Raw genomic sequence first — 26,879 nt, 5'->3', positions numbered from 1 at the left:
AAGGGCTGAATCACAATTCAGTCCAGGTGTTACACTTCATCTCTCCACCCCGTCTCTAGTGTCGCATTGCTGTCATCTATGGCGTGCGTTGCCTTTATATTTCTGCCACTTCTGCTTTGTCTTCTCTTGAATGCCATCCAAGTCGACCGTCGAAGAAGTTTTGTTTGGTGGCAAGTGCCATCTTGAGTCTGGCACTCAGCAGTTGAATAGGTCTGAGCGGCCATTGCTACGGTCTTACTTTCGAGCTTCGTTTTGGAATTATTCTATCGATATTCCTTGATACAGATCTCTATTGACTGAGACAGGGGAAGACCCAATGGCCTGCCCGACAGATGCCAGCAAAGCTCGACTTCTGACGATTCCAACCCCTCATTTCTCATTCCTCTTCACGCCTAGACATGGGAAACCCCATCCACTACCACCTCACTCCTAAGTAGGAGTAGCAGCATCACTCTCCGACGCCATCTGCGCATCCCCGCTAGAAGTCTTCTCAGCACCCTCCACATGTCTCACGCCCGCCTTCCCCTCCATAGCCACCTGCCCATGCCCCAACATCGACGCATGGCGATCAAGCCTCGTCTTCCATGCCAACGTCCCAGTATGCCTCGGCCCATTCGGATCCTCAAACATATTCTCCGTCTCCTCCGGCGTCTTGCCAGAGGTCTCAGGGAACAGAAAGAAAACATGGATGAACATTGCTACATTGAAGATACCGAATATGAGATACACGTTCCACTTTATGTTTACGACGGTGGGAGAGGTGAAGAGTCCGAGAGCGAGGTTGAACGCCCAGTTACTCGAAGTCGCGAGAGCAACTCCTTTTCCTCTCAGACGAAGTGGGAAGAGCTAAGGCGGGTAGATTCAAGACACCGGTCTCCGCGTGGGGGCATACGATGCAACGAACAGGTATATGCAAGCAATGAGTCCTTTGCCGCAGCGCCAGTGAGCCTCATCGATTCCTGAGCGATGGCGTCAACGCCGCCGGGGACAACGACGCCTTGGCCTCCAAGAATACCTGCGTTGGCGAACATCCAGGTACCCATGAGTGCAGCGCCGATAAGCAGGGTGCGTCGTCGTCCCCGTCGGTCACGTAGATTAGTGCTGGGATGATCACGACGTTTATTACGTAACGTATGGAGGAGGCGAAGAGGTTGGCGTTGCCTGAGTAGCCAGCCATTCCAAACACAGATATAATACACTTCACCATTATCAGCTTCCCATCAAACAAAGAGGGCAGGGGTAGAACATACTCATCACATTCATTCCCGTGAGTTGACTCCGGATTTGCCTTAAAGGGGGATTTAGTAATGGCTCGATCTAGAATGTTTCGGAAGAGGGCATTGTGTCAGGAGGAAATCATGAAACAGTTCGAAATAGGAAATGTTTCTTGCCCAACACCTACGTGAAGACAGCAATGGTAGTTCGGTTCGGCATGGCAGGTTTGAACGGACCTAAATATGTGACGTCTTTATTGGCCCGATCGAACTCGCACATGTTCCCGATGTCTTCGAGCTCAAGCGTTACAAATGGACTGCGCGGATTCCATTTTCCGTGGACGAGACTGAGCATGGAGTGGCATTCTTCCCAGCGGTCCTTGCGGGCGAGCCAGCGAGGTGACTCGGAAGGAAGGTCATGGTGAAGAAGAGCTCGATAGTGGGGATTATCTGGTTGCCCCATGGGACGCGAAAGTCGGCTGTGTTGTAGTAGTTGGAGTATTGGCCGCCGATGAAGGAGCAGCAGTATTAGAGGCTGGGAATTTGGGCCTATATCGGAATTACAACGCCACTTTCGCGGTGCTGAAAGACGGGGAGGACTCACTAGACATAATCATGAATTCCCACGTAAATAGGCCATTGCTGAGCTCCTACAAAGCGACTTCGTTTCGATGGTGGTGCCAGCTCGGGGACGTAGACTGAGACCTGAGCTGACTCGATACCAACGAGACCGTTGACGATACGTCCCTCGATGAGCATGCCGACCGATATTCTGCGAGGCGCAGACGAGGATAGGTCCGATGGCCCTTTCCTGCATTAACCTCTCACCCTCCCAGCGAAGTTATCCCTTCCACTCACCAAATAAGACATCCCACCATGATAGACGTCCTCCTTCCAAGACGATCAGACAAGATCCCGGAAATCAAAGCGCCAAGCCAGGATCCTCCAGCCATGGATGCCGTGATACAACGAGCGATCTGGGTCCGCTACAATTGAGATTGCTGTTGAAGAGGGGGCCTTCGGGTCCTTGGTTGAAATAGCATTTATAGGCGTTCTCTCCAAATTAGGTGGACATCGAGGAGGTGTCGAAGCCGGGGAGGCCACCACCGACGACATCTACAGCCACGATTATGTAGATGTGTCCAACGACCATTTTGGCGGCTAGGAAGAGTGGGTCAATGATAGAATAATAGAGGTGTTTGAGGCCAACATGAAGTGTTGGAAGGTTCGCACAAGGGCGCTGGGCAGAGAAGGGGAGAAGGCTCTTATGCAACTTCGTACTGAGATACCCCGAGTGATCTGACACCAATGAAGTGGTAGCCTATTTGATCGATATGACTGACAGGTTTGACCGCGCGAAAGTACATCGCTAGTGAAAATAAGGGGTAGACTGTGCCGTTGAAAGCTGGTGCGAGAGGAGTAGCTCGGCGGGACAGCATAAATGCCAGCTCCTACCCAAGAGTCAAAACATGAGGCCGATGTGGAGAAGTAATTGGGAACTCCAACCGTTTGGCAACCCTTCAAGCCTGGCAAAGGATTCGAAGCCTGTCGTAGAGTTGTGAATTTGTGGGGTCTCTCACTGCATCGTGATACAGTATGGTGGAGCCTCTTGACCCGGTCTCGCTCCCTATCATCTGACATCGGAAATGAATTTGTTAAAATGACCGAGGAAAGAATAGAGCATTGTGTAGCTGACTATATAGAAGTGCAATAACTTAAAGAATACAGATCTTTTCGGCTTTGTAAGAGAAGAAACGTGGAAGTGTTGAGGATGGAATAAAGCTTGCAACAGCGGAAGTGGCGCCGTGGCCGTTGGCTTGGCGTGGACCCGAATACCCGTCACGCCGCACGCCATTTTTGAAACGTTGCATAAAGTAACTTCTGCGGCGTAGTCAGAGGTCGCGCTTAACGACCCTATTGGATGCATGTCTACTTCCGGGGGCAGAAAATTGTCCTGACATGGAAGTACCATGATTTCCGGCGGCGCAGAAATTTTCCTTGCCTACCAATTTATCAGGCTATAGGTCTTCGTTCCCAAAATATGAACTCTCTAATGAGACACAAAAAGAAAGAGTCGAGCAGCTTAGCTGATCTCGAACAGGAATGCTCTTTGCTACATGTAAATGCGTCCATGCAGAATCGGTGCTGTGAAAGCGAAACAGACAAAGAAAGGCACTTAGAATTACCACGAAGACACGGCTGATCCTTGAAGTTAGGGAAAATTGTATCGCATTTGATCCAATAATCATGTTAAACAATTTCATGTGGAAGCTGGAGGAGGATAGGGGTCAAAGAGGCGTGACATTTTAGCGAATCGCTTAAATCCCGTGACTCAGGGGCAAGACGAGGTGAGACTGAGCTCCTCCAGAAATTTCTCTCGTGTCGCACAGATCCCACCTATGCCTATATACACTTGATTTTAGTTCTGTCGAGTCTTTCTCTTCCTTACCTAACAACCTCAAACCGAAGGTATCCATCAACACAGCGCACCTTCCTCAACCCAGAGCCTCCAAGTCATTTCGGTCACTCGATACCTGCAACCCAAAGGCAACGAACAACGACAAAAGAGAATCCAAAGCCCTGTCACCCAGCATGTCTACGCCGAAAGAGACGAAGTCCCCACCGAGCGCGACAGTATTCGGCCAAAAGCCAACAAAGCTCGCTGTCAAGATCCTTCAAAGCATCCTCACCAGCTATGGACACAAGCTGAAAGCACAGGAGCTGAGAAGAGGCCTTCTTGAACAGGTTATTTGTATGGAGGACAAAGTCAGCAAGCAAGACAGAAGAACGATCTCGCAGCTTCTTAAGGATAAGGTTGAGGCGACACGGGCCGCGATCACATCCAGTTCGTGAATATGATGGGCCTGCAAACGTTGCTGATGACGACGACTAGGAGGGCAAGGAGAGTCCGATGAAAGCAAAGGCAAGTTTTGCAACATCTGCTACAGCAAAAAGCCTACCCAAGACTTCCTAGAAGGAGATCTGCACCCGAGCTGTGTCTCTAGGCAATAGCTTATTTGCATGACCTGTGTCAACAAATCAATTATTGCTCAGATTTCAACTATCCAATGGGACAAATTCAGTTGCCCACTGGATGGACGTCAACTTTCTGCCGATGTTGTTAGGCCGTATGTCAAACCCGCCGCGGTCGCGGAAAAGTACCAACCCCCTGAAACAGTGAAAATGTCTTTTTGCTAATTTCCCCAATAGATTCGATACCCTTTGGGAGTTACAACCCATTCGCAATGAACCCAACTTCCGCTGGTGCGCCAACCCTAAATGTGACTGGGGACACATTCATGACAGCGGACAAGCTGAGCCCAAAATCACTTTCGAGAAATGCTCGTCCCTGGCCTGTTTCACGCACCAGCGACCTTGGCACGAGGGACAAACTTGCAAAGAGTTCAACGAGCAACCGGACGCGGAACAGAAACAGCAGCTTGCAGCCTTGGAGAAAACTATAAAGCAAACATCAGCTCGGTGCCTAAAGTGTTCTCGACCGATCACCAAAGTCGCTGGTTGCGGCTTTGTCACTTGTGCGTAACTCCTAAATTGTGTTTCGAATTTATTCTAATGTGTTCTCGCAGGCTTTTGTGGACACCCATTTGACTGGAACGCTGCTGTGACCTCAATCACGACTCAACTTTAATATACCGCAATGGACATCATTTACCATTAAATCTTCATCGCGGACGGGGAAGAGGCTCCTGCCGGAGGAAGGCCTTAATTGGAGGCATGAGAGTCCAGACATATCTTCGAGGTCAAAAGCATAGACAGACGAGCAATGGAGTGTCTCGTCAAATCAACTTCCAAACCACCTAAGCAGCAAGCTTTTTGATGTCATTGCCAAGCCCATAATCAAATCAATTTTGATGTTCTTTTTGAAACTGCTCGATATTGTACAAGTGTGCTTTTTCTGCTGTGCCTGCCTTCGATTCAGAAACTGAAACTTTTCCATGCCTTGAACTAGCCCCGTAATGTAGATAAAGAATGACCCATCCTGCATCATCACCACCATCATCATCACCAATTGCCCTTGAATAAATAGCCCAATATGGTCCTCCCCAAACTCTCTCAATCTTTCGTGTTTCATCAACCTCTATCGAATATCCCAAGATCAAATCGCCAAAGTCTGAAACCCAAGTGTGTGGTAATCAATCGGGACCTCAGTGTCTGCTCACATTCACAAGGACCATGCTCGCCTCTCCCATTGTTGTTCTACAGTTTCCTCCCTACTCTCGTCTTCGCTCGAATCACTGTCATCATCGCTGTCACCACCACCCTCTTCATCACTCTCACCATTCTCGTCCTCGGTTTCCTCTTCGTCTTCGTCAAGTATGGCGATGACGGGTGGGGGACCAGCATTGAGCCGATCGCTGTGGTATTTGCATTCTTGTGCATGAGCGGTATTGCCCTCCCGCATAATCACCTTCCAGGCAGCCAAGCAGACGTAGCAAAATTGGTACCTGCATTGCTTACCTGATTGAGCCGAATAAGCATTGTATCACATTTCGAAGGTTCAATGAGCAACTTACAAGTCATGTGATCACAACCTCCGCTCTTCTCAATGCCATGTCCACATCTTGGGTTGGGGCATTTCTTGGTGGTGCTTGCTATCAATTTTTCAGACGCTGCTTCTTGGTCCATTCTTTCCTGGCGATAAGCATCATATTCAGCACAAGTTTGGCCAGAGTGCCACGGCATCTTGTGGGTGAAGCACGTCTTGAAGTGACATGTGGTGCAGGTCATGATGGGTTGAGCATCACCTGTCTCATGAATCTGTCCAGAGTCGCAGCGGGGGCCAAGGCACATGGCGAAGTTTGGCATATCACGGAACGCAGCAAGGAGGGATTTCTGATCGTATCTGTCAAATGAAGTTAACCTCAATGCCTGCAACTTTGATTCTGAAGCAGGGGCGTCTTGTACCTCTCGAAAGCTTCTAGCGAAGCCCATTCCTTCACCACATCATACGGCAGTGTCTCTGAACACTCGGGGCATTGGACTTGGTCCCAAGCGACCTCTGGGACCTGGGTGTCTATGGTTTTCGTAAGGCAGCTTCGGCAGACTGTCGGTTCATGATTGCAAAGTGGAGTGATCTTCTGTTGTGGGAATAGTTCGGCATCCAAGGAGTCCATGCAAACACAGCAATCAAGTTTGGGAAGTATTCCTCTGACGTTGTTGAGCTGGCTCATAAGGTGTTCGACACGGTCGTATGTGGAGTATTCGGGCAACCATTGACGAATAGCCGCACCTTCTGCATCAGTGATTTCAGCTTCAAGCTTGACAAAGAGTCTGAGAAGTTGGTATTTGGTCGCTCTTGGGTGGAATTGCTTTTTGTAGTATTTTAGAACCGTACTCATTTTATAGACTCGATGTTGAACGCATTTTATTCCAAATATTTGTTTGGGAAGCCCTGGAAAACGCTTTACCTGGGGAGCCATGACGAATGTTCGAATGAAGACAAAGGGAGCATTCCACCGACGTAACTATTGCAAAAGTCAGCTAGCCTAGGCTTGGAAATTATACGATGAAGAGGTATCAATGGACGAACACTCAAAGGTATGTGCTGGGAAGAAGAATATTGAGTGAATGTGTCCTCTCCAAGGATGAGTGATAAAATGAGTGTCAGGAAATGGTAACCGAATCCAGGCAGAAGACGAGCTGCAACAATCTCCTTCCAAGAAGGTGATGCTGTTGTTCCAAAAGATTGGTTACATCCAGGAGGTGAAGTTGAAAAAGAGGGTAATGTCGGCGTTTGGAGGTTCTGGGAGCTTTTGAGAGGGGGTGGAGCTGAAGGTCGTCGAACGAGTCTGGAACAGCCTGGTTGAGATCGGATATGAAGTCTCTCGAAGATTGAGAGTGCTATTTCTCTAGTGAGGAAGGAAATAGTTAACCGGAGTTGTTGAACTATTGGTGATTCGAGGAGAATTTGTGGTGAAGGATTGCGAGATCTTGTCGAGTTCTCTTGTGCCTTCAGACGGGACCTCTCGTCTCGGAGCTTGAAGTCTTTGGACGCCATCTTGAAGTTTAGACGACCAATATCCCACCGTCTTGGAAATTCTGAACGTCGAATTTTAAGGTGAGGATGTGCTTCTTCAACTCTCCCAAACGGGGAAGGAAGCCCCAAAGTCCACGCAGCTTTCTCAGTAGAATTTTGCGGAAACTGCCCAGGAGCTGGAAGCAAACCCCATCCCAGATCATACCTTGCAGTGTCCCCCTTCTCCTCTCCTTAACAAAACAAATTACCTTCTATTCTGCTCAAATTGGGAACCAAAGGCCCGACCTTTTCCAACCCCGTAACAGCCAGCAGGAAGCAGCCCCTGACTGGCGCCTTCTCCCCAAATCTCTTCAATAAACATGACCCTTCGACCACGTAAATTCCTGACCATAATGACCTGTACAAACACCGTCAATAGTCACCACACAAAAGCTCGAGGAAACTCACAAGTCATTTGATCACAACCATCAACTTTTGAAACCGTCGCCTCACACCCTGGGCAAACTTGCGTAAAGCGTACCAAATACATCCACGTCTTCGCCTCCTTTTCTCGGCCCCGAATTTTCCTCTACTCAGCTTTGCAGATCCGGATCATATCCAACTTGCCGAGTGCGCATCGAAATGGCAGAGATATTAAATCCATAATAAGATCGAGAATTGGAAGAAGCAAGAAGAACCTATCATCCGCTAAAAACGATCTCCATATCCACACCACGAACAGTAGTTCTGTCAACAACGTGGTCGCGTGTAAGAAAGAGTGGATATCCGTTCTTCTAGTCATGATTATTTTCTCAAGGAGATAATGTGAGTGGCTTGGTGCACAAGTAGGGGATGGCCAGTCAGTTGCTGGTCAGAATGAGGCATGGATGGAAATTGGCTGCAACAAAAAATTCTAGAACACCCTCGAAAGGGTCGGATACATCCTGTAATCTCGTAGAAATTCTCGCAAGCTCCTTCAGAGATAACAAAGAGCCCTCGAGTATACTTATCACGTGACACGCCCACCCCTTTTCAGCTCGCCTAAACAGGAACCATCAAAACAAAGCCACCAGAAACAATGTTGCAGGCGCAAGACTGCCCATTTCCACTCAAAGACGTCCACACATCGCAATTAACTTCACGAGCTCTTTCTTGCATGAAAGCACCACACCCACTCCATCAAATCAGGTTCTTGGTACGTTTTCTAATCCCCCCCCCTGCAGACGTGCAATTCTGCTTCTCTGTGGAAGAAACAACTATTCCACTTCAGTGCTTCACCAAAACAACCCGTTTCTGCATCCACGATTGAGAGTCATGGCCAATAACACTCTTCCAGTTCGTTTGGTAGAAGGCCGCTGCATCACTTCCTGTTGACCACCGCGATTGGCGCCATCTGCCTCGCATATTCAGAAACGTCTAATCGTTTTGATTTGGGCATCCCGTCGGGATTCACCGCTTTCGCCTCTATCAACCAGCTCGATACCAGAATTCCACGGCGAGCTCAAAATGGAGCAAACCCTTCGGCTTCGAGCAGGGTTGATTGGTGCGGGAAGATCACTTGTGAGTTGATGTCCTCGAGTCAAGTTTGAGGGGGACCCGATTTAGAGGGACAGGCCCTTGTGGGAGGGGGATCGGGTAGGTGAAGGGGACTGCGGTTTAAGTATGGGAGAGAGTTATGTTTCAAGGTTGGTAGAGATGTGTTGAAGAGTGGGTTGAGAGTCAAGGGAGAAGGGGTGAGCATGATAGTCGTAACCCTCGCTGGCAATTACGCAACCAACCAAGTGATTGCCCGACGACATCCTACATATTTTGGAGACTTCCAGAGAAGGCTTGTTCCATCTCAAAACGACGAAGAAGCCAAGCCCAATGTCTACGCTCTTTTAACAAGATGTCAATAATCAAGAAGCACTTGCTGGACTCAGACACTGGCCTCGGAATCTCCAGAGACGAGCAACTGTTTGATCTATGCTATCCTTGCAGTAAGGGAATGAAAGCTTCAGCTCACTGCATTGGCCATCACAGCAAGCTGAGGTAAAATTAATGGGTATCATTGCTCGTCTCAGCATCCCTCAACCACGTAAGGAAGAATGGACCTCCACCACAAGACCTTGATCTCTCTCGGCTTCTTCGGTCAGTATCATTATCCACCATAAAATATCCTCTGTCTCAAGGAACCAATTGCACGATCTCTTCGAATTCCGCATCTCCATGGCTCAGAGATGCAGCTTAAATATCGCTATAACCGCCTAACCCTCTTTGTAAAGGGCCACGTTCTGCTTCCCAAGCCATGTTGTGTCAACCCGCTCCAATCAATTTCCCTCTCGGACCTCCTCAGAACGCTGTATTTTGTCATTACCTTGAACTCAAAGTAGCAGGAAGCTGAGGGTTTCTTACGACTTACGGCTGAGGGGCCTGACGCTGCATGTAAGAACGCGGGACAGCCACGACAGGTACAGCAGGCTTAGCCTGATTCATGCCAGAGCCAGAGACAACTCGTTCGCTGAACGACCCAATTACTGGTGGTCTCTGAGTATCTGCATGGGCAGCAGGACGTTTTCCATCTGCAATTGACAAGACGGGCGACTTGACTGGTCCGAGGGCAGGGAATTCCTTTTGGTCGTCAAGGTTGATCTTGGCCTCTGGACTCTCAACTTCACCATCTGACTTGGCCAATTTGACATCTGTCTTTCTCATGGAAGAGGGTGCGTCATTAGCAGTTGAGGCGGTACTCTCCTTCTTCGAGTGGGCCTTGTCAGATGCCAACCGTTGCTTGATCACAGTATCAGGAGTCTTGGAGGAGGGCAATTTGGGTTGAGATGGCTTAGGCGTAATAGACTTCTCATCAATATCAGATGTCTTTGGTGACATGGCTTTCATAGAGGCGGTGTCACCTTCTTCGAGAGTTTCAGACAATGGTGGCGTTGAAATACTGGAAACAGCACTTGGCTTTCGGCTGGGGAGATCACTGAAGGAGGTATTCGTGCTCTTGGATGTGAAGGTCATGCTGCTCTCAGTTCCGACCGGAGAATTGACCTCGAAGGCATCTGATGAAGACTCGATAGCAAAAGAGGGGTTGCTGTTGCTCGAGGGACCGGCGGACATTGTATTATCATCCTTGCTCTTGGAGGTATTCTTCTTCTTCTTGTTCCCCTGCTTGCTCTTCTGCTTTGGCTTTTCGGTGGCTACATCTTCACAGGCATCAGATTGAATATTGGAATCCGTTGAGATCATTGAGGTAGGGTTGGAATTCTTCTTGATATCAGCAGCGGATGTGCTATCAATGACAGCATCAGTAAGGATTCCAGTCGGGTGTGGTTGGGCCGACGTGGACCTATAAAGTGTGTCAGTAATCTGAAAAGCATATCGAGATGAGGCAAAGCTGTATAACTTACGAGTTCTGTCTAGAGACAAGAGTTCTCTTGTTGTTGTTCTTTCGCTTCGATCCCTGACCTCCTGCCTGAGAACTGAAAGAAGTCTTGCGTGAGGGGGTCATTGGTGGCTTTTCACTCTTCATGGGAGAGTTCTCCTTTCCTTTGTACTGAACCGTCTGCGTGGGGGACTCGCCGCCGTGGCGGTACTCATTGTTTAGCTTGTTTTGCGGGTTGCGGCCGTAGTGGTTCTCGATGCTTTCCAACGGCATTGGCGGTCCCATGCGATTGAGAGCAGCATTATGCTGAATGACCTCAGATACACTGGATATCAATCTGCCTTCGATCTGAGGTGGCGAGATGAAAGTATCCGTCGATTGTCTGCTAAGGTTGCGAACATGATGAGGACCATCGACGGAACTTCTGCTAAAGTTGCGGATATGGCTGTACGGTTCACGGAAGGATGGCCGACGAGAGAATGGTGGACCTTGCTCAGGTTCTCTGGGACCAACGACAGTTCGATTAGACGTGTAGCTTCGCTGGCTCGAATAACTATCTCCACGAGATCTTGATCTAGGGCGATTGACCTGGAAACCTTGGGTCAGTGTTGTACCAAGGTGGGGTGGGAAGATTGAGAAGGAAGCATACCGTCAAATGAAAGCCGCCAAAGAACACTCCGTTCAGTCTCCGGATCGCGAGCCCCACTACGTTCTCGTCCACAAATCTTTAAAGTCAGCTGATTGTCTCCAAGCGACAGAAATATTGACTTACGCAACAAAGGCATGACCCTTCTCAACCAAGAAGGTTATATTGTCGACTTCACCACATTGAGAACAGAACTCCTTAAGTTTGTGGTTCTTGAAGAGCTCGTAAGGTGAAGCACCAATGAAGATTGAATGATTGTTTTGCTGAGCAATCTCCAATTTTCGAGGTGGGCCTGTGTAGAAATACGTATGGACAACCCCGGCACCTCCTGATGACTCCTGCAGCTCAATATCACTGTACGGGCGCTGTTCGGGTGGAGGATTGAACATTGGACCTAGGCGTTGTTCAGGGGGAGGACTAACCATTGGACCTAGACGTTCAGGAGAAGGATTGACCATTGGACCTGGGCGTTCAGGGGGGACAGTGAACAATAAACCACAACCATCTTGCCTCTCCATGGCCTCCAAGACTCGTGCGTCGTTGCTTATAGGTGCAGTTACACGTAGAGTTGAATTGCCAGATCTTGCGGCTCGCGATTCTTGTGGGGATGCTATCTTCTCCGGGACATAATTGGGACGAGAGTCAACATCATTGGTTGAAGCTCTACGACCAAGTGGAGTAGCAACAATGGGAGGCTCTTGATTGACTGTACCACACCCTGCCGGAGAATCAGAGAATGCACGCTGACCGACTTGAGGACGTGGGTTCTGAGAGATTGGATCAGAGAAGACCCGCTGGTTCTGTGGCGAAGGGTTTTGTGTCAGGAGGTAGATTGATTCTGCTGGGCCCACCTGGTTCATTGGCTTGGGGGGTTTTGATTGAGGAGTGGCAGGGACGTTGGCCCGGCCATTTCGATTGTTCCAGCCGTGCCCGCTGGCTCGTCCACCACGCCCGTTCCGAGCTGTATCATTGGACCATCCACGAGGTCTGCCTTCCATCGGACGAATGTTCTCATTTCGGATATTGTTTGGCGGAACTCTGGGACCAAATCTCGAAGCTAGGTTGCGCTGGCTCTCAACAAATTGGTGGTAATTCTGGGTGGTTGCCTTTGAAGGCGCAACTGTTTGAATGTTCATGTCAGCAAGGAACAAGACAAGTAGTCGGTTAAACGAGCTTACCAAGTAATTGAACAGGAGCGCGTGGGTCAATCATAGGAGGACCAGGAGGGAAGTTGTGATGAGGAGGTGGGTACATAGGTCCTGGGTATGGGCCCATCATTCCAGCTGGACCACGTTCCATAGCAGCTTGACGGTGGAACTCCTGAATCCTGCAAAGGAGGACATGGCGATGATGGTCGAGTCTGCCGTTGAGATACTTGACCTCATCTGGTCTCATGCTGATCAAGTTGCCGCGATCCAAGTTATCAAAAAGATCAGTGAGGTCTTTGGCGTGGGGATTGTTAACGACCAACCTAGTCTGTGTCAGCACAGATCCTTGACATTGAGAGCGCGAAGGGTCAGTGTAAATAGAGCACTCACTCCATAGCACAAGGCGCACTGGAACATGTACTTACTCTTCGTTACCAGCAACCCATTCTTGGGCGAACGCATTAATCACACGCGGTTGTTCCTCATCCAGCTCTTTATTCACCATTCCAAGGCACTGAAGGACATAAAACAAAAAATGCGGGCCCTCTACCCAGATATCAACCGCATCCCAATATTTGTAAAGGTGATACCAATTATCGATAGGTGTGATTCCTCTGGCCAGTGCGGGAAACTGCTTTGCGATAGTCTTTGCCTTTTTCTGTATATCGTGCTGAAGGTCGCTCCTCATGATTTGCAACGGCCATTGTTCGCCTTGAGGGAGTTGCCGCTTCGGAAAGTGGCCATTTTGGGTCGAGAAGGCACAGACTCCGTTGGGAGGAGTATACCAGAACTGCTCTGGCATGCCGCAGACATAGCCCATTGGGTAGGCCATGACATCGGAGGACGCAGACGACACTGAAGAAGTCAGAATTCGATTGTCCGACGCGGAGACGTACAAACTCCGTCATTGCTCGATGGAGCAAGGAACATACCTGAGGATTGGAGGGTTGGCGCAGGAGGAGGCGGTGGTGGAGGAGTGTAGTGAACCTGGGACGATTCGGGGATAGGAGTAAGAGGGAGCGCAGGGTTGCGATTGTACGGCATCGGACGGGACATCGTGGCGGCACTTGCTATATGCGCAAGCAAGCCTCCCGACCGAGTAACGAAGGAAGGAGTGGAGAAGGATGTTGTTGTGTGGAAGAGGAAGTCGCGCGAGTTCGCGGAAGAAGTTGGGTGGGAAGGGAAGGAAGATAAATTTTGGCATGGGAGGAACTCGACGTAATTCGAAAGCGAGCCCGCAGAGTGAATTTGATCTGACCCATCCGAAATCGCTTGCAAACTTTACGAAGTGACGATTGTAAAACAATGGCTTAAAGGAGACAAAGGTACGTAACCCTCCTGGTAGGTTCGGGAGTATAATGGGCATGGCACAATAAGGGCGATTCCAAGGCGGCCATAGGAGATTCTGGCCTCGTTTGGAAGTGTTCAAGAATGGAGATTATTGGCGTATTCTCTGTACAGCAGGTATGGTCATCGAATTACCTTGGGATGGATCAAAGATGCATCTAGTTGGACGAACCCTCTGTCGATGACACCTGAGGAGATTTAGTCGAGGCCTCCAGTACATTGCGAAAGTAGCGGTTGTGGAATTCATGGTAGAAGTTCTGTATATTGCGTCTCTTGACCTAGGGAGTTTGTAAGTAGGATAATTTCTTGTGATTTGCTGCTCAGGTCAGGGAGACCAAAGAATGCGGTAAGGAGACGACAATGAGACTGAATGGTTGAGACGTGATTTCAAGATTTAAAAGTACAAATGAGCAGCTGATGGTGTCTTGGGCATCCCAAACCCGAAGCATCTCATCGCCTTACGCTTTTCATGACCTCATGCTGGTATCATATACAACTCCTCTCTAACTCTCCGGCAGATCTTGAACCATCTTCAAGATCTCCGACTCATTGGCACCCGCAACCACTCGTCCGTTCGCCCAATCAACAGTCTATTCAATGTTAGCCTCCCGTCCGAATCTTCCGGAACCGTGGAGCATACGATAGGTCTCTGGAAGTTCTCTGAATTCTCCTTCAGCTTCTTCATCGCATCTGCCTCGTCCCTCGCACCCTTGATGATTGTGCTAGCCTTCTGAGCTCCCACATACTCGAGGATGCTCTTCAATTGATCTGGGGTGGGAGGCGCTTCGGTGACTTCGAGATCGAATTCTTGTCTTTTGGGGTTGGTTTGCGGAGTGTGGTCACTGGCTTGGTCTTCGGTTGCCGGCTCGCTGGCATTGGCAGAGATTTGCTTGAGGAGAGTATGCACCCTCAGAGAAGCTGGGGATTTGGCATTGTGGAAAAGCGAAATGACATCCTTTGTTTTGTGCTAAATTGATGGGCAGAATATTAGCAAATGGTTCTTGAACAATAGGACCAACTATGGCTGTAGTGAATTATCTTTATACTCACAAATCTGAACATTGTGGTGGCTTTATTATTCGACTGATGGAATTGTGCTGAACAGCTGTCGTTGACATAGAGCACCTCTTATGACGTTAGGCGGAGGCTGATACCCCTGTAGGTCTTGGCGCCAAGAAGCGGCCGTTGCTCAGGTCAACCGCGTAAATGTGGACGTGTTGAACGTCAAGGGCCGAAGTGACGGAAAATATTCGAGACACAACATTCCATCCCTCTCTTCGCAACCCAATCACGCCCATCCGCGAATACTACAGATCGCCGACATGCCGCCACTAGTCCTTCATAACGTGACCGAGGATGAGCTTTATATCGGCCAGGATGGGGTCCAAAGACCTTATGGACTGTACAGGTACGCCTCGAGCCCAGCGCAATGGCGCCCAACATCCCTGACTTCCCTGACTTCTCTGAAAACAGCAATGATGGAAACCCAGTAGCAGCAGCTAGACCTCGAAGAGCTGTCGCAGAGACAGGCTCGTTCGGGAAATCAACGAGGCGCTCGAGATCGAGAACAGGCACGCCAGCAGCAAAGCGCGAAGACCCAACCTTAGCAGCCGCCGATGCTATCTTCTCCCAGTTCTTTGCGCAAAAAGCTGCTGAGAAGCCGGAATCGCCTCAACGAAAGCAGTCGATATCATCCATCTCACAGCCAAATCTATCAGCCGCTCCACTTGCGCAGATCGATGGGAACGTAGGGACTTCATCGCGATATGCAAAGAAAGAACCGCCAAAAGAGCCTACCGAGGTTATACTACGAGGGTTCAAGTCAACACAGCAATATGCTGCGATCAGAGAGTATGAGAGAATTGGTGGACGAATCTGCGAAGACTATCCACGAGATGCCCCAATCGAGCAGCGCCGCTTCAAATCTGACCTCCGAGACCCAGCGTCAATGCGAAGAAGGCCTCTCACAGCCGAAGAGAAGGCAAAAGCCTACAAGTTCGCTGGAGAAGAGCACTGGATCAAAGTAACCTTCGAGTCCGCCGAAGCAGCAGAGGTAGCAGTCGAAGCATCACCCCAAACCATCCTAGGACATATCGTCTCCGCCGAGCTCTATCGAGGAGTTCCGCCGACAGCAGATAGAGCTAATCCCGTAGATGGCAAACAAACACAAAGTCTCGGCGCACGACCAGGACCCTCATCCTCCACTCTTCCACGATCCTCCACCACCCCCTCGATGCGCGAAATAGGACGAGGCACAAACTCCCTCTCTCCACCAGACTCAACAAACAGCTCCTCCCACACCCTGGACACTGCAACCCTCTCCTACACCTCTGGGACCGCCTCTTCCGCAACCGTCACCGGATTTCGCTCTTCTGAATCGACTGTCCCAGCCCAGGGCTCGCCAGCCTTTTGCAGCAAATACATCCCAACCGCCAAGCGGATGAAACTTCTCCCAGCCGAACAGGCTTTACTTCCCCAGCAAAGCTTCTCAAAGCGAGTGATGAGCAAGATCCCACTTATTAGTTGGTTGAGCGCGGACATTATTGGGAGTGCGGTGCCGCGGACGGAACAGGGGGAGTTTGACTGGGTGAAGGCGAGCTTGTATTGGAAGTTGGTGTGGTGGGTTGACAGCATGACGGGGTGGTTTGATGTTTGCAGCAATGACAAGGAGGATTAGAGGAGTGTGTAATTGTGAAGAATGGAAGATGGAGAGAAATGGTGGAAGCAGGATACCCTGATCGCAATACGATTTTTCAGCACGGCGTTACGAAGGAGCAGATATGATGAATTCGGAATTTCGATGTACCACTCATTCATGGCCACGCATATACAGGAAAGAACTCTTTTCAAGAGTAGTGCAGAACAAGAACGCCTTTCAGAGTATCCAAGAATGTAAATGGCATTAAGCGTTTGTCGCCTTTTCTGATCCTACTCAAATCGGGGTATAAGTGACAAATCTCAATGCACGCTAATCAGACACGAGACCATCATCCGTTACACTCCACCTCCTTTCCCTTTCTCTTACCCGCCTCTCACTCATACCACTCGCACTTTCCTCATCATCTATCACTGCGCCATCTTTATGTCCCTCTCCTTCGACTGAGCCTTCTGGTGGTGTGATAGGGACTACAGTCCTCACTGACTCTTCTCCTATATCTACCGCCTCCCCTTCCCCCCTGCCATCTTTCTTCGGGATCTCCAACGCACCCTCATTCGGCGTGTAATCCTCCAACGGATCCCTGACCCTCTCCCCAGGCGTCGGACTAAAAGGCCTAACCCCTCGGGGTCGATTTAATACCCCGCTCGTGTTCATATGACTATTCCCTCTTTCCGACCACAAAGAATTGACATCCGTATCTCTTGCCACCGCGCCTGCTAAGCTCTGGTAATGGGTTCCCGCTCCATCAACTAGTAGACTATCTGATCTCTGGTGCTTGACTCCGAGCCCCTCCCCCGTATCTGGACCCGCTAATATCGATCTATTTTGCGGCAGTATGCTGAAGATCTTGGCCCCGTGATTAGGATGATCATGTCCCGAGCCATCTTCGTTTGCGAAAAGATCTCTCCCCTTCTCAAGAAGTTCATCAAGCCCACCCCCACTCCAGCCCTTCCTCGCCAACGCCTCAAAAATATCAACTTCCGCCCTCACCAATCCCGCACAACACTCCACAATCCCCATACTCATGCCCTGGCCATCTCTCAACAAGCCCCTACTGTGTCCCCCGCTAAGTCCAGTGAGTGCATCCAGCTTCCCCGTCAACGCAACAAGATGCTCGCGGAATTTACCCACGTCTCTCTTCCGTTGCTTGTGTAGCTTCAACCCTTCTTTCTCCATCCGCCGTATCTCTCTCGATAGAGTCTTCGCGGATTTCTGGTAGCTCATTTCCTCTTCTTCCATTCGTCTCCGCCATTCATCCAACTCATGCAGAAGCGGGACTTCGAAACTTCGATATACGGTTTCGGAAAGAATTTGCTGGTGGTTGGCGATAAGTTGGTGCACGCCACTCGCAGCTAGTAAACTATCCGCTGTACAAGAGCTTTTTCCTCCACTCATGAACGAATTGCTCATTCCCCCGTCTAGGCTTTCGATGGATTCGGAACGTGCTTCTTTTAAACGCGCACATGCCTCGAGCGCCGAGCCGAATGTTGACGCAGCAGTAGAGAGAGAGGCGAGTGCGAGGCGGTATGCTTTGGCTGTGGAAAGGAGGTCGGAGTATGCGGTTTGCGAGGCTTCGAGGTCGGATTTTGAGAGTACGGAGTAGGGCGGACGGGGAGGTGGGGGAGGTGGGAGGTTGTATTGGGAGAGAGGATTTGCGGTGCTGGCGTAGGAGTAGGTTGGGCTTGAGGGGACGGGAGGTAATGCGCTTGGGGTGGGAGAGGGAGGGCGGTCTTCTGAGGCCATGGTGAGAGGGTTTGTTTATCTTATTGCCTTGTTTTATTTCGAGGATAAGGAGTGTGTGGATGAAATGAGGGCAAAAAGGACTGAGGCTACTACTGTACAAGAATCGAAGACGAGGCAGAAGAAGGAGAGAGGAGAAAAATCTGGCCTTTCGATGACGACGCGTGATGGAGAGGTGTGCAGGTTGTCAGAAGACCCTGAATCGTCTTCCAATTCGCACTAATTCTTATCGGTAAACAAGATCCGATAAGAATCCCTGCGACTTCAGGCCTCACTTCACCTCGACCCAAACTTCTCCTCCACTTCTCTGTGCTACGGACTTGATGATTCACAACACTCCCTTTACTTCAATCCTTCAAACCACTCCTTCCCTTGCCCGCTTTCTCATCAACCATTTCCACCACAAACGATAGATCAAAATGCCACCCCCAACAGCCCTCATCATCCCCGCCGTGAAACGGCACACCGCAACCGTGATCATGGCCCACGGCCTCGGTGATAGCGGGGTAGGTTGGGTCGGATTAGCAGAGAACTGGCGCCGGCGACAGAAATTCGAGGAAGTGAAGTTTATCTTCCCCAATGCGCCTACAATCCCCATTACCGTCGTACGTGCCCCCCCCCCCCCCCTTCTTCCCCTTTTACAGTGAGAGGAAGAATTGGGCTAATGAAAGGGTTATAGAACGGCGGCATGCGAATGCCAGGCTGGTACGACATCGTACGTAGAAGCTCATCCGTCCGTCCACATTTTCCCTCTGTATAATTACTTGACCAGAAGATGGCTAAGGATAGCACAAGCAAGCTAACGGCCTCCCCCCATCACAGACTAACTTCTCCGACCTGCAAGCCCAATCCGATGAAGCCGGCATCACACGCTCACAATCTTATTTCCACTCGCTCATCTCTTCCGAAATACAATCCGGCATCCACTCCTCCCGTATAATCCTCGGGGGCTTCAGCCAAGGCGGCGCTATGGCGATATTCTCGGGTATCACGAGTAAGGAGAAGCTAGGGGGTATTTTTGGAATGAGTTGTTATCTGTTAATGTACAATAAGGTGGAGAGTTTATTGCCGACAGAGGGAGGGAATAAGGAGACGCGGATTTGGATGGGGCATGGAGATAGTGATCCCCTGGTCAGACCGGAGTGGGGACAAGCGACGGCCCGGAAGTTGAAAGATATGGGGTTTGGGGTGGAGTTGAAGATGTATAGGTAAGTTGTCTTTCCTATTTCGTATTTATTTCCCTTTTCCGATTTGAGGAAAACGAAAGGGTTGGGGCTGATAGGGAACAGGGGACTCGAACACTCGGCCGATCCAGAGGAGATCGATGATGTGGAGAAGTTCTTGAATGAATCAATACCCCCCCTAGGAGACCAACCGAGTCTGTGACTGGCCGATGGGAAGGAACAGTTATTCTACAAACACAACACACCTCTCCTGCTGCTGGTGATCACGCTGGCAGGAGCAGTGATTGGGTGGTTGGTACTTAAAAAGCGTACTTATAAAAGCCGGAAGAGGTTCTCTGAGAGAAAGTAGAAGGAAAAGCTATGAGAGAGCTGAATGAATGAAGCCTGATTTCACCAAACAAGGCTTGCACAATGATGTTGCTGCTTCTCAAGTGAGATCTAAATATGGCATTACTCATTCTTATATGTCGCACTCTTCGGCCCAAGTAAAAATATGTATACTGTAGATAGCTGCAGATCAGGCTTTCTGATTCGTCCGGTCTCTGGTGGTTTTCAGATCTCTTGCCTTGGCTCCCAGAGTCTGCCCAGTGGCGGCTACTTCTTCAGCCCCAGGCATTAAGATGGCCTCAGCCTCGTGGGTCTTGAACCACCTTCCATACTGTCACGGTCTTCGAGAATTTATCTCAAAACTAGTAATTGGTCGTCTGGGCAATTACATACAGTTAGATCTATCTGGGACTCTTGCTTGAAAATTGCCATGGACTCAAGTACGGTCGCCGCGTGGGTGGCCTTCCTAATCGCTCTACATGCCCTCTTTGTCACCTTAGCCCAAGTAGTCTAGCAATATATCGCAACTGCTCAAAGTATTCGCAAGTGTGACAAATTAATCTGGTGCCCAATGCTAGGTCGTTGCAGTCGACGAATCTAGACATGCAACTAGTTGCGATTTCGCGTGATCTTCGAGATACCAAATACCTTCATTCCCACGGAGTCCCGGGATGTTCTCGGAGCTTCAAGGCTATTCCTTGTTGAACGGGTTATCGACCTGGGTGACTCGTTTGCAAAAGAGATATCTAACGGGTATGATGAAGAGGTAGCCGAGAGAGAGTGCTCGGAAACTGGTTGGGCATCTTTCACGGGACAAGATGGCCATGTTTGTCCAAATGCGATTCAATTCTGGTCTGACCACGAGTGATGCCGACCGATGGCCAGCGGATCTGCCAGCCGTGCCTATGCAAGTCAGCCTGCGGGATATCGCTGTGCTGGGGCTGATGACTAGCATGTCGATTTTGTGATTAATGATGAACGCTCCAGGGTGCTGTAGATGACGGGTTCGGCAGGTGTCATTACCAGCTCCGAGCACCCTTTGCTCGAACCCCGATATCATTTTACAAAGGGCTTCGAAGGGGCGAGCTGAATTAAACCTGGCTGGGAAAGTGCAAGGCATTTCGGTTGCTCTGAGAGCTTATTCTGTGGAACGGAGAGAGGGGTTGATGTCGGACTGGAGAACGATAGACCGGAGAGGAATTCAATATATCTAAGAAGCTCCCGATCCAAAAGTTTTGGACCGTCTGTTCCTTGGAGACGTGGAGTCTGCGGGATACTGGGAGGAAGACGAATTTGAAGCATTCCCAGCCGTGTAGGAAATAATCTTCGCGGGCCACACTCACTCAATCAAGTGCGCTCAGCCTGAAGTTGTGCCAACGGAGAAATTATCTGAGCATATATATTGCGTGCAGAATATTCGAGGCGAGATTGTGCTGATGAATTTGTCGCCCAAGCTTCGGAATGGAGGACATGCCTGGCTTCCTTACGCTCTGAACGGACGAGGGGGTGTCTTGGACTCCGAACCGCACATGTTGATTGACTTCACCGTCTTCCACGGCGAGACGGAAATGTTTACGCCCATTTTACTACTGGAGTCTGTAAGGGATTGACGCGAGGGAAGGAACAAAGCAGCTGCTCAAGTATTCGATCAAGGTCGCACAATAGAGCTCGCATTTCTTGTGTATTTTAAATGAAGTTTGGGGGAGGCGGTGTCAAAGGAGTACCAGGAAAGTGCATGGGTGAGGCAAAGACTGGGTGCTAGCCTTGTAAAGTGATGACAGAAAGTACAGCGAACTAAGAACTCCAAAGACAGATTTTCGGAGGTTTCTGGGACACCCCTTGGCCGAGTTAGATATGCTTGACATCTCACTCAATGTTCAAAATCAACCTGGAACAATGAAATTTTCCACTTTGGGTCTCGACTAAATGTACCAGACCATCCGGAGCATTGACCATTCACATTCAAGAACAAGGCTGCGATTCTGTGTCCTATATAGGCGAAAGTCAAACCAGTTTAAGACGAAGACTAACCCAATTCCGGACGGGCAAAAGTATTCATTATCGCCTTGCAGCCTTCTGAGCCTCCACAACTTGAACAGTACATTTACAAGAATATTGTGGGGAAGCAGAGGTTGGAAGTCCGTTTGTTTGTTGGGGATATGAGGACTTCAGGTATGAGTCCTGGGGTTGCAGATTTGAAGAATGGTAGTAAAGGAAGAGTGAGGAGAAAGAGAGAGCGGGAGGTGGGGCAGGGATTATTGTAGTCAGGAAATTCGGTATTGCAATTTGCAACGCAAAGGATGTTGAGTTGAGGCTTTTGTCCAGTGTATTATAGTGCTGGATTGACACAAATAGAGATGTAATTTTAAGGGTTGGGGACAACCTCCGAGAACTTCGAAGTCATTTTTCGACTACTATCGCGGTCGAGACTTCTTTGGTGCAACAATCGTGGAGGAGATAGTCTTTGAAGCATTATCCATTGAGGCAAACACACACATGGTTCTGGAGTGTGAAGGTATTTTGGATGTGGGGAAGAGTTTCTTTTCACGGGAAGGCTTATATACTGCGAAGCCCCTCCATGTGAGGCACAGGATCTGCCTTCTAGCCTTGATTCACTTGATGCAAGGCACAACGGACATAGGTACAGCAAGCGTCTTAAATCCTGTGCAAAACCAACATCAATACTTGCATAGTCACTAGACTCCTTCGCTCTTGTGACCCTTATTCAATTCTCACTCAACACTTGTCAACACCCCTCACTCAGGCGCATCCCCAAACCTAAACTGTGCCCAACTAAAACTACCCTCCGCCAGCGTCCAAAGTCTCTTCCCCCTGTCGCTCCCCGCTGCTCCAGCTCCAATATGAATCGGCAACAAATGCTCAAAACTCGGATGTGCTGGCCTGGCGTCCGGTCTCTTCAGCAACTGCACCAGCTTCTCCTCCCTCTCCGCTTCGCTCTCCGTCTCAACCGCCTCCCCCAGCGCTTCATCAAAACTCTTCGCATACGGCTTTACGCCCTGCTGTCCCCACCTGAGATCTCTCAAATTATGGACCGCCATGCCACTCACAATAATCTGAATCCCTTCATCTCGCAGGTGAGTGACGGCACGGCCGAGGGCAATATGCTGTGCAGGGTCTTCAGTGTCAAAAAGCGAGACTTGGACGACGGGGACGTTTAGCGGGTTGGTTTTCTCGTTAAAGGCAACTTTAAAACTGGCCCAGACCCCGTGGTCGAGGCCGCGGCGCATGCCATGAGATTTTATTCCTGCGGCGGTGAGGGAGTCAATTACCTTTTGGGCGATTTCTGGGGAGCCTTTGTTGGGGTAGGTTTCTTTGTAGTAGTTTGCTGGGAAGCCGTAGAAACTGTCAAGAGTAAGCATGGGTTCTTGCGTGGTGGGAAAAGAGGAGATACTCGTATATCAGTTCTGTGTTTTCGAAGGTGTTGATTTCGATTACGTCTCTTTCTCCTTGCCAATGTGCGGAGAACACAACGACTGCTTTGGGTTTCACTTTTTGTGTGATTTCTCGGCCGATTTTCTGGAGCTGGGGGTAGACTGGGTGATCGGTTTCGTACATGATATTTGGCTTTTTAATGTGTTAGTATTTGGAGTATGCTGGAAAGGGTCAAAGGGCCTACGCCTCCATGGCTGAGGAAATAAACAGGAGTCCTTTTAATCGAAGTCATCTTCGAAGTCAGTTGATTGGTGGAAATCCTGGAATAGAATCTCTGTGCAATGCTGCGGGATGCAGCGGCAATGGACTCGAATTTGCTGGGCGAAAAAATGATTGCAACAAGTACGACAAGAAATGTGACGAGAAGGGTTGTCGTACGGAGGGATGGGAGATTCATGAAGATGGGGAGGAAGATGGATGAAGGAAAAGGGAAGAGAAGGCGAGGCTGGAGAGGTGCATTTTATGCGGGAGGTTGCCGAGTGGGATGACCAGGGTTAATTGGTAAGTTTGCTTCCGTCGGAATTGTCATCATCAGTCAGCCTTGTATGGAACAGTTCCGCGCGAATATTTCACCGCCGTTCATCTGTGGAGCTAGCGTCGGGTGACATTTCATTGCTCTTGATAATTGACATTGTGCATATCGCACACCGAGTTTCGCTCTTATTATTATTAAAATATCGCGATGCTCTAACTTAGAAAGCTTAGACTTTGTGAATATATATTTCTCACTATTTTTATTAATTTAGATTACATGGGATCCCTCTAATTAAATATTTTTATTTAAGAAGAAAAAATTAAAGTTCTTATCCTGGTCGCGCCCCTTCTCGCTTAGGAATTTGAGGGTATTTGGTGAGACATTACTAGCGTATAAGCCACAGCTGGGGCACCCAATAAAATTACAGAAGCCATAATTTTATGTGCAATGTTGATGTGGCCCGACAAGGGTTGTGAGCCTCGGTATCCCAACCCTGCAACGAACAACAAACCAACAACTTGCGAATGAGAGAAGGCGTGGAGAGACATCTTCCATGATGCCCTCTGATCAAAAGTGCTAACCCTCTTCTCATCTGTCTCTCAATTCAACTTCAATTGTCCACTGACTATTCTTCCGTATCATGGCTTCAGCTTTGAGATTTGCACAGAACCTTCCGTGCCGGGCGCCATCTCCAGCGAGACAGAATCTGGAGCGACTTGCCGGACCTCATATACTCGATAGTTTCTTGAAATACGAGGAGGAGGAGTTGAAGTGGTACACCCCAGAAAAATTTTATCCGGTCCGTATATGGGGAAAATGTAAAACGACGCCCCCCCCCAGGTGTCGATTAGGGGTGTCGATTGGGGCAGGGGTGTTAATAAACTTGTAATTGGCTACCTAAGCACTTTAAAAATCTGAAGTTATATTTTTAAATATAAGTCTAAGCTAGCGTATTATAACCCTAGTATTATAATCACGTGCTTGCTAACTTATAATAAAAAATTCCTTAAAATAGAACTTTAATTTAAGGGAGTTTATATACTAATTAATTAGATTCTAGTTTTTGAACCCTATAAGGCCCTATAAATTAGGGGCTTATAGGGCTCTTATATTTGGTTTTAGGGACTTATCTGCTAAATTTCTAGGCTATAAAATATATAATTTTTAATTTCTTTATTTTAAAAAGCTATTACTAATCCAAATTTTATAAAAAGTTTATATTTAAATAGCGCTTAATTAGTGCTATAAGGAAATAAAACAAGTATTAAATTATATTAATTCTTTATAAAATTGAATTAAATTAAAGAAAAAGCCAAAGTTTTGGTATTTCTGTCCGAGCGCCTTTATTTTAGGTTAGTTCGGCCCCTAATTAATATCCGGGAGAGAGGAGTCATTTTATATTTTCCCTATATAAGAAGTTTTTAATAAAAGATATCAGGTAGTTAGTAAACTCGGGTATAGCGCCTATTTCACCGTCTAGTTATATAGGAATTTAGAGTAAGTTCTACTTAATAACTCAAACTTCTAATACTAATATCTATATAAAAAATATAATTATATCTATATTAAAGTATTAGAGGCGAACTCACCTCAAGTAATAAGGGAACGGGAAGTTTATAGGCAAATAAGTAGGATTTTAGTTAAACTATATTATTAAATTCTATATATATTCGTTTATTTAACTAATCTATAGTATTACTTAAGGAAGCAAGATAGCTAGTATAATATGGCAGGCTATACTTATTAAAAATTATATTATTTTAGCGGTTTTAAGGTTTAGGTTATATAATAAAAACCGCGGCCTTTTATATATAACTTGCGGAAATTATATAAGAAAGCTAGTTTTTCTATAGATTTAGAGAATAATTCTTTATAAGTATTTAATTAATTAAGTTTTTATATACTATATACTATTTATACTTTACTATTTATACTTTACTATTTATACTTTACTATTTATACTTTACTATTTATACTTTACTATTTATACTTTACTATTTATATTTTTAATTTATTATTTTATTATTAAATTATGTTTTATACTCTAATATACTTTATATAGGTTTTTATCTTATTATAGTTTCTCTTTTATATATTTTATAATAAGTAATATAAAGAGAATAATATAGTATAACAGGCTATAATTATTAAAAATTATATTATTTTAGCGGTTTTAAGATTTAGGTTATATAATAAAAGCCGTGGCCTTTTATATATAACTTGCGAAAATCATATAAGAAAGCTAGTTTTTTTATAGATTTAGAAAATAATTCTTTATAAGTATTTAATTAATTAAGCTTTTATATATTATATACTATTTATACTTTTAATTTATTATTTTACTATTAAGTTATATTTTATATTCTAGTATACTTTATATAAGTTTTTGTCTTATTATAGTTTCTCTCCTATATATTTTATTATAAGTAATATAAGAAAAATAGAAACTTTATAGTTAAGGTAATACTTTTATAAAGTTCTAAAGAATATTTATAAGGCGAATTATTAGCTTAGTAAGTTAGGGGAAAAAAGAGCTATTATAATATCTTAAGCCTAAGGCCAAAATATTAAGGATATATAAGTATTAATCTTAGTATCTTATATTAATTTCTAATATATCTAGTAATTTAAATACGAGTTAGTTATAAGATATAGTTACTAGTATAATATATAAGAATAATAAAAATAGAGGCTAACTATAAAAAGAAAAGAAGTAAAGGAAATAGAATAGGTATTACGAGCACAAGATCTAGGGCCTGGAAGGCGTGATTAGACTATCTCTATTTCGATAATTCAAAGCTAAAGAGAGAAGAGAATCCCAAAGAAGCCTCGGATCTAAATAATCGCGAGCTATGCACGGGCCCACGTGCTAGCTTAAGCTCGGGGTCACGTGTAATAATTAGGTAACTATAGATGCCTCGCTCAGATACCAGATACCTCTCTAGCTCTAGTCTAATCCCTACTAGTACCATATATCGTAATAACCGTAATATTACCCCCCCCCTCAAAGTAAGCTCGTCCCCGAGCTTCGAAAGTCCCTATTGAATTTCCAAGTCGCAGGTCATATATTAAAGGCCAGGGCCTTTTGCACGTAACTTTAAAGGATTTCCGTCCGTATTACGCGGTTCCGGTAGTATATCGTTCTTAGCGTAGTCCAACTAATAGGGGAGATTCTGGGGCAGTCCTAGCTATTCGGGGTTCTTGTTATAAAAGCTCTAAAGAGCTAGGGCGCTATTACTTAATAAGGAAGCAGGATATTACTCCGGATCTGGGTCCTATCCTTTTCACTAGACTCGGTACTTTAGCTTCCTACAAAGCAGTTTTACTACTTGCACCTCTTAA

General features: G+C 47.4%; 10 protein-coding genes across 10 annotated transcripts; 3 read left to right on the top strand and 7 right to left on the bottom strand.

Annotated features, from left to right (window-relative positions):
- Positions 1 to 94: 94 nt before the first annotated feature.
- On the bottom strand, positions 95 to 2,167 carry K444DRAFT_642737 (uncharacterized protein; the record flags this gene model as incomplete). Its single annotated transcript, XM_024884775.1, has 7 exons — positions 95 to 188; positions 554 to 815; positions 905 to 1,198; positions 1,251 to 1,288; positions 1,403 to 1,617; positions 1,842 to 2,025; positions 2,073 to 2,167. The coding sequence occupies 7 exons, from the start codon at positions 2,165 to 2,167 to the stop codon at positions 95 to 97; spliced, it is 1,182 nt and encodes a 393-aa protein (XP_024737719.1).
- A 1,639-nt stretch (positions 2,168 to 3,806) lies between these two features.
- Positions 3,807 to 5,037, top strand: K444DRAFT_720406 (uncharacterized protein; the record flags this gene model as incomplete). The annotated part of the gene is made up of 4 exons (XM_024888481.1): positions 3,807 to 3,980; positions 4,269 to 4,342; positions 4,425 to 4,750; positions 4,802 to 5,037. 4 exons carry the CDS (start codon positions 3,807 to 3,809, stop codon positions 4,861 to 4,863), a joined length of 636 nt encoding a protein of 211 aa, XP_024737718.1. The 3' UTR covers positions 4,864 to 5,037.
- Positions 5,038 to 5,577: 540 nt separating this feature from the next.
- Positions 5,578 to 6,625, bottom strand: K444DRAFT_484788 (uncharacterized protein; the record flags this gene model as incomplete). The annotated part of the gene is made up of 3 exons (XM_024873084.1): positions 5,578 to 5,693; positions 5,750 to 6,078; positions 6,141 to 6,625. Coding segments are annotated over 3 exons (930 nt in total), but the record flags the coding sequence as incomplete, so codon positions are not given.
- A 2,911-nt stretch (positions 6,626 to 9,536) lies between these two features.
- K444DRAFT_380699 (uncharacterized protein) lies at positions 9,537 to 11,330 on the bottom strand. The gene is made up of 3 exons (XM_024872342.1): positions 11,208 to 11,330; positions 10,584 to 11,146; positions 9,537 to 10,522 (listed from the first exon to the last, which is right to left on the bottom strand). The coding sequence occupies exons 2-3, from the start codon at positions 10,841 to 10,843 to the stop codon at positions 9,589 to 9,591; spliced, it is 1,194 nt and encodes a 397-aa protein (XP_024737716.1). The 5' UTR covers positions 10,844 to 11,146; positions 11,208 to 11,330; the 3' UTR covers positions 9,537 to 9,588.
- A 373-nt stretch (positions 11,331 to 11,703) lies between these two features.
- Positions 11,704 to 13,303, bottom strand: K444DRAFT_380692 (uncharacterized protein). The gene is made up of 4 exons (XM_024872341.1): positions 12,778 to 13,303; positions 12,383 to 12,675; positions 12,056 to 12,324; positions 11,704 to 11,922 (listed from the first exon to the last, which is right to left on the bottom strand). Exons 1-4 carry the CDS (start codon positions 13,182 to 13,184, stop codon positions 11,815 to 11,817), a joined length of 1,077 nt encoding a protein of 358 aa, XP_024737715.1. The 5' UTR covers positions 13,185 to 13,303; the 3' UTR covers positions 11,704 to 11,814.
- A 772-nt stretch (positions 13,304 to 14,075) lies between these two features.
- On the bottom strand, positions 14,076 to 14,798 carry K444DRAFT_612074 (DUF1687-domain-containing protein). Its single transcript, XM_024880064.1, has 3 exons — positions 14,750 to 14,798; positions 14,340 to 14,666; positions 14,076 to 14,289 (listed from the first exon to the last, which is right to left on the bottom strand). The coding sequence occupies exons 1-3, from the start codon at positions 14,759 to 14,761 to the stop codon at positions 14,203 to 14,205; spliced, it is 426 nt and encodes a 141-aa protein (XP_024737714.1). The 5' UTR covers positions 14,762 to 14,798; the 3' UTR covers positions 14,076 to 14,202.
- Positions 14,799 to 15,021: 223 nt separating this feature from the next.
- On the top strand, positions 15,022 to 16,376 carry K444DRAFT_642735 (uncharacterized protein; the record flags this gene model as incomplete). The annotated part of the gene is made up of 2 exons (XM_024884774.1): positions 15,022 to 15,107; positions 15,173 to 16,376. 2 exons carry the CDS (start codon positions 15,022 to 15,024, stop codon positions 16,374 to 16,376), a joined length of 1,290 nt encoding a protein of 429 aa, XP_024737713.1.
- Positions 16,377 to 16,952: 576 nt separating this feature from the next.
- K444DRAFT_496873 (uncharacterized protein) lies at positions 16,953 to 18,071 on the bottom strand (the record flags this gene model as incomplete). The annotated part of the gene is made up of 1 exon (XM_024873288.1): positions 16,953 to 18,071. A coding segment is annotated over one exon (1,119 nt), but the record flags the coding sequence as incomplete, so codon positions are not given.
- Positions 18,072 to 18,517: 446 nt separating this feature from the next.
- On the top strand, positions 18,518 to 19,484 carry K444DRAFT_527735 (putative acyl-protein thioesterase 1; the record flags this gene model as incomplete). The annotated part of the gene is made up of 4 exons (XM_024874657.1): positions 18,518 to 18,703; positions 18,778 to 18,831; positions 18,921 to 19,306; positions 19,388 to 19,484. 4 exons carry the CDS (start codon positions 18,518 to 18,520, stop codon positions 19,482 to 19,484), a joined length of 723 nt encoding a protein of 240 aa, XP_024737711.1.
- A 2,651-nt stretch (positions 19,485 to 22,135) lies between these two features.
- Positions 22,136 to 23,472, bottom strand: K444DRAFT_612069 (LigB-domain-containing protein). Its single transcript, XM_024880063.1, has 3 exons — positions 23,247 to 23,472; positions 23,022 to 23,194; positions 22,136 to 22,972 (listed from the first exon to the last, which is right to left on the bottom strand). Exons 1-3 carry the CDS (start codon positions 23,457 to 23,459, stop codon positions 22,366 to 22,368), a joined length of 993 nt encoding a protein of 330 aa, XP_024737710.1. The 5' UTR covers positions 23,460 to 23,472; the 3' UTR covers positions 22,136 to 22,365.
- Positions 23,473 to 26,879: the final 3,407 nt, after the last annotated feature.

This window comes from Hyaloscypha bicolor (assembly GCF_002865645.1).
Source record: "Hyaloscypha bicolor E unplaced genomic scaffold K444scaffold_57, whole genome shotgun sequence".
Taxonomy (NCBI): domain Eukaryota; kingdom Fungi; phylum Ascomycota; class Leotiomycetes; order Helotiales; family Hyaloscyphaceae; genus Hyaloscypha; species Hyaloscypha bicolor.
Note: the sequence above shows the minus strand (reverse complement) of the source record. Positions and strands in the feature narration are given on the sequence as shown.

Coding starts and splice junctions, on each gene's coding strand:
- K444DRAFT_612074 (XM_024880064.1), bottom strand. Junction 14,290..14,339: donor AGAACTTCCAGAGACCTATC/GTATGCTCCACG, acceptor AACATTGAATAG/ACTGTTGATTGGGCGAACGG.
- K444DRAFT_380699 (XM_024872342.1), bottom strand. CDS start 10,843: ATGGGACCGCCAATGCCGTTGGAAAGCATCGAGAACCACTACGGCCGC. Junction 10,523..10,583: donor CTTGTCTCTAGACAGAACTC/GTAAGTTATACA, acceptor CACACTTTATAG/GTCCACGTCGGCCCAACCAC.
- K444DRAFT_612069 (XM_024880063.1), bottom strand. CDS start 23,459: ATGAATCTCCCATCCCTCCGTACGACAACCCTTCTCGTCACATTTCTT. Junction 23,195..23,246: donor ATTTCCTCAGCCATGGAGGC/GTAGGCCCTTTG, acceptor CACATTAAAAAG/CCAAATATCATGTACGAAAC. Junction 22,973..23,021: donor AACACAGAACTGATATACGA/GTATCTCCTCTT, acceptor TACTCTTGACAG/TTTCTACGGCTTCCCAGCAA.
- K444DRAFT_380692 (XM_024872341.1), bottom strand. CDS start 13,184: ATGGCCTACCCAATGGGCTATGTCTGCGGCATGCCAGAGCAGTTCTGG. Junction 12,325..12,382: donor CGCTCCTGTTCAATTACTTG/GTAAGCTCGTTT, acceptor ACATTCAAACAG/TTGCGCCTTCAAAGGCAACC. Junction 11,923..12,055: donor CCCCCAAGCCAATGAACCAG/GTGGGCCCAGCA, acceptor ATTCTCCGGCAG/GGTGTGGTACAGTCAATCAA.